A 10,586-nucleotide genomic window follows, 5' to 3' on the forward strand; every position below is an offset into this window, starting at 1 on the left:
TTATTTATTTATTTTTTTTATTTTAGTATGTATGAGATCATTCATCACTATTACATATTGCCCACAACTGTGTGACAGATTGTAATATCTATCAACAAATAAATCTATCAATTCAATTAAAAAAAAGTTTTTTAAAACAAATTTTTAAATGTAATTAAACATGAAAATAAGGGAAGATTATAAGGGAAGTAAAGGAAGATGCTTCAGTGACAAATTAGTAGTTACATTACAGTCTAATGCAACAAGTAAGGTTATTTATAAATAGTATAATGAAATGTTTTATAATAAATCCAAAATATATTATTTATATCAGAATAAAATAATTAACAAAATCTTTCTCACACATCTTTTATAAAATATAGTTTATTTACATCTTCAAATAATCAATTTTTAGCCCACACAATTATAGTTTATTCAGAATATTTACGTTTTCTACGTGTGAGGTGATTTTCATAAGCTTGGGTAAATTTTTTAAATGTGTTTATTACTTTTTCTCCTCCGTTATCACTTCGTTTATAATCTTCAATTATAAATCCAAATTGACTTCCTTCAGGGCAGATATTTTCAATAAATGTAGAGCAACCACCTCCTACAATACCTGGTTCATCGGTACAAGGAGGGCGTTCAGACCACATTTTGACTATAATATTCTCACTTTCTAAAAATTCTTTATATTTATTAGCATTTTCTGTCAAATACTTAAGTATTTCATATTCCCTTTCGTCCCCGACTGAGGATATGAAATTTTCACTGGGAGCTTTGAGACCATCAGGTTTCTTAACTTTTATTAAATCATCTAAAATATCTCTCATTAACATCCTTTCTGAGTGCCCATAAGAACTAGTTTTAGTATCCTCCCATCTCTTAGTATACTTCTTAAATTGCTTATTACCATATGATATGCAATGATATTCTTTATTATTGAACTCCTCAGATATTTCATATGTGTTTATACCATCTTCTTTATACAGCTGTATAGCTCCAGCATTTCTGTCGAATTCATTGTACCTTACGTGTTTACACTGTTGTGATTCACATTTAGGTTTTCTACTATGATAAAATGATGCTGCTAGGGCAATATTTGCCTTGCCAGTTCCAGCCAAGCCTATAGGGTTACTTTCATCCTTAAAAATATTACTAGGATCATACAATTGTGTATTAACCATAATTTTACCTGTATCTCACTAGTTTGATTAATTTAATTGGTTGACAGATATGTTAGAAGGGTAAAAGTCATGAAGACAAGACTAGTAGTATAGAGAGAATGTTCAAGGCCACTATTGTCCTCCTTTTTGTGCGTTTTAGCCTTATTGGTGGGGGACTAAATAACTTGTAACTTAAAATAACCTAGTACGTGAAAGTAGCTGTTACAGTGATAACAGTGATAACGTGAACCCGGGAAGATATTATATTATTATATACTCATCACTTCATTTTATTTAATTCTATTTTGTAAAATTATTCATTTTATGTGTAAAATTATTCTGTTTATACTTTCTTTTTTTATTTTTCTATACTTACTGTCGTTGTTATCTTGTTCTGTTTTTAGCCCTGAAGAAGGCTAGAACTCTAGCCGAAACGTTGGAACATTAAAAATAGGTTAATCAAACTTATTTGTGTTTATCATTGACCGCACCCCCAACCATCTTCTCATGTGGCCTCATTTACCTCAGAAATGTTTAGTTTAACTTCTTTGTTTACCTAAGCGAAACGAACATAAAATAAGTAGTTGATGCACTTGAAAATATCGGCATTACGAATATTATATGTTGTTGTTGAGTATTCGATTATAGATTAGTTACAAAAAATGTTACAAGAGAAATAAAGTTTATCGAGCACAAACTTCTTGCTTTATCAGGAAGGGTCGTTGATAGCGATAAGCTTCATTCCGCGAAACGAATAGGAAACGAGATGTAACAGCGATTCAGCAAGTTTAAAATGGAGCAAGCATTTCCAACAATTTTACTAACTATCGAAGAATCTTTTGTTTTTGTATATAAAATAAAGTCCTGCCGATTTTCGGATATTTTTCACCTTAGCGGGTAATTGGGTTTTTTTTTTTTTTCTGATCCCTCCAAAACAGAATAAAACAAGAAGTTAGTGGTTGCTTTACATAAATCAGTTTGAGAATTACCTTTTTCTACCTGAGGTACTTCAAGATTACGATGTGATACTTATCTCGTTATTGTGAATTGTCCATTCTTTATGGTCCTACTAGAAAATATCCGGAGGTGATGGGCCTCCTCATGTGGTATTTCGGGTAAAATGGATTAACGTTATGTATAAATAGGTGTGCTAGTGCAGTGTCGCTAATAGTTAATCATTAGACACTTTCTCTATTACTAACAAGTTATTATTTTTCCTTAGATAATGAATTTTAGGACATAGGCGTCCCTAAACCATTTGGGGCCCGGGATTGATTTATTTTTGAGGCATGGGATGAATATACCATAATTTTTGGGCCTTGGGCCAATTTGTTTTTTAACAAATTGTTGGATACAATTTTAAGGTCTCAGGTAAATTTGCTTTTGGGGTTCGGGTTGGATTTATTTTTTTAGTATATTTTTTTGTTATAAGGCTGAAGTAGGACGAAAAGATAAAAGCCGTTTCGGTTTTAAAGATATCAACATTTTTTGTATCATTTCTATGACTATTTCAACCTTTAAATTTTCAATGTTCCTACTCAAATTTATGTATTTATAATTGTTATAACTTTAAGCTTAAAAGTCACTACTTATTAATAAAAAAAAAAAACTTCAATTCGAAACGACTACCAAATATTGAGGTTTTAATAAAATTAATAGATTTGTGGACAAAATACTTGTGGTTTATATCTGATTATAAATTAATCAGCCAAAAAAGGTATACATATGACAATTAAACATGGCAGTTAGTCCATTGACGTTACTTGTACTATCAACTATCACGTCAAACCCAGTTCGTCAATACCGTCGGGACCGTAAATACTGTCATGACTGTAACTATCAAACAGTTACACCGTGATAGTGGCTGAAATAACTGAAATTGTACGATTGTTCACAGTCAAGGCATATAACATGCGATAGTTAACGTTACAGTTGCTTCATTGCATGATTGATCTATCAACTATCACGCCAGAGCTAATGCGACAGTACAATTAAGACTGTAACAATCATACAGCTACAGTTATAACGATTCTCCAAAAAGCAGGTATTTTTTGGTGGAGTGAATTGGCAGCACTGATAACAGTGTGATCTTGGTAATACAAACTAATTGATGCAGGATAGTGTTGGCATAGCTTAAAAGTTGGGATTAGTGAAAATATTTGGAAAAATGTAAAAAAAAAAATCAATAATATGAATGTACATGACTATTTTTATTTATTTAATTTTTTTAAACTTATTTTATTAGAATTTTGACTGGTTGAAGTATTAAAAACATAATATTTTTTTAAAGAAGTTGGTTATTTATTATTATTATTATTATTATTATTATTTTTAGCTGATACTACTGCTGAAACTTCTTCACTGCTTCTTCTCTAAGACATTGTTAGAGAAGGACTTGCTGCCATGGTATATCAAGAGGATCTCAATACAAAGATAAGTATTTCACTAAGGCCTTCAGGGTGTTGCAATATCCCACTGGACATAGGGGATTCCATTCCAAGCTATGTAACTTTGGTACAGATATTAACTCTGATTCCCCAGTATTAGTGTTCTGAAAACGTCTGAGCACATCACACCTTACACAGTGTTTGGTATTATAAAGGCTAAGGTTCTGAGGGTGACACCACTCTTAGACCACTTGCTATCCTTGGGAATGATTTCACTCGTCTAGTCAGGAAGGAGTCTGTAAGACCCAACCGTTTTATCATCTTCTCAGGAAAAATGAAAGAGAAGAAGAATTTTAGTATGATGTGTCCTAATCGAACATTTCTGTTCTGAAACCTGTATTACCAAGTGTCAAGGAAGGATAGAAATAAATAAAGGTCATTGAAAAGAACAAGAAAAATTCAATTTTAGAAAAAAGTTACAGCAAGAGTGTGAGTCATGTATATTATCAGTTCCTATAATGGCAGGGAGTGAGAAAGATTTAGAGCTTGAGGCATGTGTTATTTTGGTAACATTTATCAACAATAAATATACCATAAATGAAGATGTTGTGCGAGACTTTCATTTCCAGTTCGACAACTGTACTGTGGGACTTTTCTGTTGAGAAATTCTGGTTGAGATGAGCATGAGCCATTGAATGAAGAAATGCTAACAGACAGAAGCTCTTCCTGGAGAGCAGCTGAACAACAATTCAATACAACTCCCTTTGATCTTACCAAACTTGCATGCTACTTGTTGTATAGCTACATAATAAAACATGATATACATGTGTTTTGTTACATAGTGGTAACACAGCTTAATAATTAAAAAGTAAAAAATATTTGAAAACTTAAGGATAGATTGTTAAGCACCCCCCAAAAATAAAATAAATCAAATAAAATAAGGACATAGTAGATATTAATTTTTGGCAAATGTTTTTTAGTTATTAGATATTCTTTTTGCCACAGTATTTTAGGAAATATTTATTTAATTTCTCAATATTCTTGATTTTGTTTCATGTAATTTAATTATTTAAAATATGACTTTGTTTAAATACTATTTCACAGCAGTGTTTACTTTCAAATTTATCAAGTTATTACATCCAATATTACCAATCAACCTTAACAAATAAAATGCTGTTTTTACCTTTATTGTTCATAGTTCTACAACTAAGTAAAGGTTCATTAAAGCTGGTGGGTCATAATTATGTAGGTTATGTGTCATTTACAGAAAAGGGTTACTGTTTCAAGTAATGAAATAATGAAAAATTAATTAACCTTTTATTACAGATTTCACAATATGTAGAAATTATAATCCAGTATTACAAAGGTTAAGGAATAGTTATTAAAAATAGCTATCCCTTTAAAAAATAGCCGAATATATATCTACAAATACGAATACTTTTCAATTTATCAGTGAACATCTGCTACATTACAAAAGTGATTGGTAATAATAGTGTCCATTCTCACATAAGGTAGAGCATTGAATAAACATACAAAGATATAATGTTATATTTAAATTCAGGGATTTATATAAAATATTTTGGTTAGGTCTGGTAATGGAAAATGGCAAGTTAAATATTTCTTTTACCCGTCTTTGCTTTCTTGGTCCTTTATAAAACTCTCTGTAATATGGTGCATATTATATTTCATTAAAAAGACATTTTTAATTTTTAGTACAATAAAATGATCTATTAAACTTATTTTTTTAACTTTCACTATTACTAATATAACTTTAAAACTGCTTAAGATAATAAAAAATATTTTATTTTTATTTTTCAAGTTTATTACCATCTAAAAAACTGTCATAATTATTTTAATTAATGTATAAATTTTAATTTTAAAAATTAGAAACACAAAGTGGTTTTCAGTTGAAGAAAATAATATGAATTTATAAACTTGTTAAAAGAACTAAATTTTTTAATACATTGCTGGCTTGAATCTAAGTAAAAAGTAAATTAAAAAAATTTGCTTCAATCATTCAGAATAGATGAAGATATATATTTTTAAAATAATTTAAAACGGACGGATTAGAATTTTACCAAATCAATGAAAAATGGTGGATATTCAAAGAGTGAAATATACATTATAAAATATTCCCTGCTTCATTATGTTTTAAATTTATTTTTAACCTAATAGTTTTTATCTGGGTTGAATCAAAATTTTTAATAAGTTTTAATTGTATAAAATAACTGCAGTTGACTCTTAATATCTCAAAGCATTCGATAAATCCTAGCAATGAAAATTAAATACTACCTCTACAAATCAAAATATCCAAAAACATAGAAATGACAATCAATTTTTTGACTTAAGCTGTGGTTTTTAATATGTGATATCTTTTTACATTCCTTTGACATTGAAGTTGTAAAGATTTGTCCAAATATATTATAATTATTTTAAAATATAACAAAATTTCTCAATGATTCTAAAAAATAATTTACATGTCTACAGTTTGTAATTTAAAGCTATACATTCAAAAACCACATTTCAATTTTACAATATCAGGACCATACTCACCATTATATTTTTTCTTTTACTTATAAATTATATCACGTCAATGAAAAATATCCCAGGACAAAAATTTCATTACTTCATTAAAATATTGACTTATTTCTAACACACTTTAATACTGATACGTCTGATAGTTTGGTACATTAACAAACTTTTACACTCCAAAAATATAATGAAAAGTTTTCAATGGCAAAATTAAAAATGTTACCAAAGAAAATCATCAACAGAATTAAATAGTGATTCAAATGTCTTCTTATTTCTAATTGTTTTTCTCCGTTTTGTTTCCTGAATACACTTTTTCAACACCTTGGCTACTTCAAATATTTCAGTAATCATCTACACAGAACCTATATGTAATTTTCTCCATTTGAAATTGTATTATAGATTTTCAAACAAAATTAAAATGATTGATTATATAAAAAACTTTATTTCTAATGCAGGAAAGAGTTTAATAAAACAATAATGGGTAAGCATTAGAGCTTCACATTAATTTTTCAGGAATGGAAAAAAGGCCAATAAAATATGAAAATATTAACATGGACGGTTCCTAAAAAATTTTGAACGAGCAAAAATTTCAAAAAATTAAGTAGCTATTGTTATTACTCTTTCTTTTGTCAATTATCAAGCATGAAATGTAATTCTTTAAGATTTTTTTAAATATAGTTTCCAAAATTAAAGAACTCTTTAACTTTCAAAATACTCATTTTAGTTGAGGAAATATTTTTGAGACTAATAACTGATTTAAAAAATATTGAGTGTACAGGTAACGCTAATTCTCAGAACCAGTTTGCTTTGAAACCAATACGCTCACCATCCTCAAGACCACTAAAGGTTTAATAAAAGTAAAAAAATATTTCTAAAAATAAAGTCATTTTAAATTGTCATTAGATCTTCATTGAATAACATGAACAAATATTAATAGGTTCATAAACAAAAAAAAGGAAGAAATCAATTTTTTAATGGTAAAAATAATGTTTATATTAAAAAAAAAAAAAGAGAATCCTGTGCCCCTGGGTCAGTAGCTGTCAAATTATTTGAGAACTACATTCACAGGGTAACACAAAACGCTCTAGTGGCATTCAAGATCACTGCTATGCCATTATGAAATATTGAAATGCAGTCAAACAACTACTTCGGTAGTCAAGGTGTTTAACATATTAGTACAGCAATATTTTCAAAACTTCAATGCTCTACATAACATACATAATGACAAATTTCACCTCTGCTAAAGTCTTTTGAATTAATATTCTTAAAACTAATAAGATTACATGATTTAATACGAAATCTTAATGATTTTACATTATGAAGCACCAATGTATATTATATTGTCTAAAAAATCACGAGGTTCACACAAGTGTGCATATTCAACTTCTAAATACCAAGTAATTACACATTAAAGTTACTATCAAACCATCACATAAACTAATAACAATCAGCCCATTTTAATAAATGCCTTAGGTATTAATTTTTACCCTAGGAACGTCTTGCCTGTACCCTAGTTTCCTATAAATACAATAATACGATATCACATTAATACCATTTACTTTACTGTTACAAAATAGGCCTACTACAAGGCAAGAGGCCCTCATCACAGTATTTCCAAATAACAAACAAAGCTTACACAAGTGTTTATCATACTAAGATGGCTAACTAACAACATATAATTTCATGATTAATAGATACATTCTTGTGGGATGAAGGTTTCTAAGTTATATCCATAATAATATTGGAGATTTTTATTTTATTTTTCAAGTGTATACAAGACTATAAAGACCTCTAGAAATATTAACACACTATGCAGGTATTTGGACAAATTGATATCGGTAGTGGGTAATTTTTTTTTCATCGTTTTGTTTTGTCACAAATTTTCTCTAAAGTTATTGTGATATATGGAATATAATTTCTTATTTTATTTGTTTATTTTTTTTAATAATTTGATCTGGTAAATATTTTTGAATTGAAGTGAAAATATAAGCTTGATTATATCCTCAGTTTAGAAGAAGAGTAAAAAAAGTGAAATTCTCTGGGAGTTCAATATTTCTAAAAGATTCTTCATTTTCCTAGGACGGCAGTAAGCATGATACTTTTTAATGATTTATTCTCTAGTATATATTTTACAAATGTATAAATTACCATTACACACGTCAGTTTTGTACATGATTTTTCAACGAAATTTAAGCCCATAAAAAGTAAAAACAAATTTTTTGAGATTGAGTCTTCTTCTAAACCAAAGGTATACTCATTTTTATTTTTATCAAAAAATAAAACTTACTTTTCATTCTGTCAAAGATTAGGTAAAAAAAAATTATAGCTTTCACCATTTTTCCCCCTTTACTTTTAGTGGAATTAAAACAGGATCTCCTGGTCTGTTATTCAATAGGAATCAAATTTTTCTTAATTAATTTTCATAACAACTGTCATTATTAAATGGTTTATGTAGAGAACGGAAATTATTAAAAATCTTGATTGAATTATTAGAAGCTATGTTTGCATATGATTAATTTTTCTTATCATTACTAAGTTTTGTATGTATTCACAAGTAAAAACTTGAATCTAACAATGTATTTACTTTTTTTTAACCTTAAGCCATAAAAAAATTAAATGAAATTGATTATTTTTTAGTGATGGAAAAGGCAATTATTATACTGTTTTTGTCAATCAATCTTCAAAATTCATGAATAGTGGTTCAATGTCGATTCTTCAACAATTTGTCAAATGAAAAATTTAGATCTGACTTGGTGAAAAATTATGTGTTGTGTTAAATCCAATAATTTTGAGATACTTCATACTGTATGTGCCACCACCATATTATATTTTTCAAGACAATGCTATTCCGTACAAGCAAACAGAGACAAAAATACCTTTGTCACATGTAGTGTGTTAATTTCCAAGACACTAAAACTTATTGCATTTTATTTTTGGAATAAAATTTCATTAACACAATTAGTGTCCGACATATATGTAGATTAATTTTTGAAGTATAAAATGTGAATGTTAAAGTGCACATCATTTTAATTTTTATAATTATGGCAAGTTATTATTTTACAGTTTAATTTTAATATATAGAGTTGATTTTATGTTCCTGATGTAGAAAATTAAGCCTTTACAAGGTCTCATTATAACAAATAACTTCAATAATTAATCACATAAGAAATGATATGTAATTGATTTCATTATTATGGTAAAATATTATTTATTGAAAAATATGGCTTATATCTATACAACTATTTGAACTTACGTAGCAGTCCATACTTACATACATTATAATCTTTAAAAAAATTAAAAACCTGCATAATATATTAGGTTTAAACTATTGGAATTTACATTTTTATTTTATTATTTATTTATTTATTTTTTTTAAACAAATGCTTATTTCAAATTTATATACAATGTGAATCCCAACACCTTTTCTCAAATACAGAAAAGAGGTCAAATAAATATAAATATTAAATTAAACTTAAAGTTAAAATAAAAACTAGCAGAAATATACAAGTAGAAAAATAAAGCAAATATTCTCATAAATTACTCTAAAAGTGCTATGTATCACAAAAAGGAATAATTTTTTAAGGAATCTTCTTAGTTCATTATTTGGTAGGCAACTAAGAATATTAATAAATGACTACTTAATTTAAATAAAAGGTACTAAATTGAAAATTTCAATGTGATAAATAATAATATATAAATATATTGCTCCTCGTTGACACAAATTATCAATACTTTTCATTAGATGTCAAACAAAAAAACCAAACCCTTTACAGATAAGGGTTTTATAAATCTGAGACCAATCATTATGTGTCTATTCATCTGGTTTTATATTAAAATAATACTTATCACTGAAATTTATTGAATTTTTATTACTTAAGTTAATATACATTTCCAAGAAGCAAGGTAGCAACCATTCTACCTTGTAATAAATAAGATAATCTACACATTATCGAATACACAAATATATGTGTAGTTAACTCGACATAATGTATACAGGAAAGCTCTTACATTTGAGTATTTTCATTTTTTGCAAAATCTATTATGCAGCTTCCATTACTGACTTGAGAAGCGCTCCCATTGGCATTGGTTGTTACTGTATCCTCATCCTGAAAAAAATAATAGTACAGTTACTTTCAACATAACTTCCAAACTGACAATTCAAACATTATCACTAAGGACCAGACATTTATTAAAGTAAAAAATTAAAATATGAGTGAAAATTGTCTGCCAAGTACAGGTAAGTAAATAATTTCCTCACTGTCTCTATTGGGAAAGTACATACTAATCTATATTTCAAACTTTAAAAATAAATTTAATTTTATTAAAGGGAGATGATCCAGGTGCTAAAAAAAACAAAACTCAAACAGTAATTTAACTATTTTATGTGAGCATATGTTTTCTCCACTTTACAGAGCTTTCTCAGGGCTAAAAATGATATAAATAGCTAAAATATTGTAATATAGTAAGAGAATAGATAACATGAAAAGTTTCTATTTCTAGCAAGAGAATAGATAACATGAAA

General features: G+C 27.8%; 1 protein-coding gene across 3 annotated transcripts in view; it reads right to left on the reverse strand.

Annotated features, from left to right (window-relative positions):
* Positions 1-4,830: 4,830 nt before the first annotated feature.
* The window catches only part of Eaat2 (Excitatory amino acid transporter 2), a 165,940-nt gene continuing 160,184 nt past the window's right edge, over positions 4,831-10,586 (reverse strand). For all 3 annotated transcript variants that reach the window (XM_014421998.2, XM_014421989.2, XM_014421985.2), the window contains one exon: positions 4,831-10,170. In XM_014421998.2, coding sequence (XP_014277484.1) covers positions 10,069-10,170 — 102 coding nt within the window. In that variant the 3' untranslated portion in view covers positions 4,831-10,068. The remainder of the gene's footprint in view (positions 10,171-10,586) is intronic.

This window comes from Halyomorpha halys, unplaced genomic scaffold (genome assembly GCF_000696795.3).
Source record: "Halyomorpha halys isolate HHAL.00 unplaced genomic scaffold, Hhal_1.1 Scaffold20.1, whole genome shotgun sequence".
Classification (NCBI taxonomy): domain Eukaryota; kingdom Metazoa; phylum Arthropoda; class Insecta; order Hemiptera; family Pentatomidae; genus Halyomorpha; species Halyomorpha halys.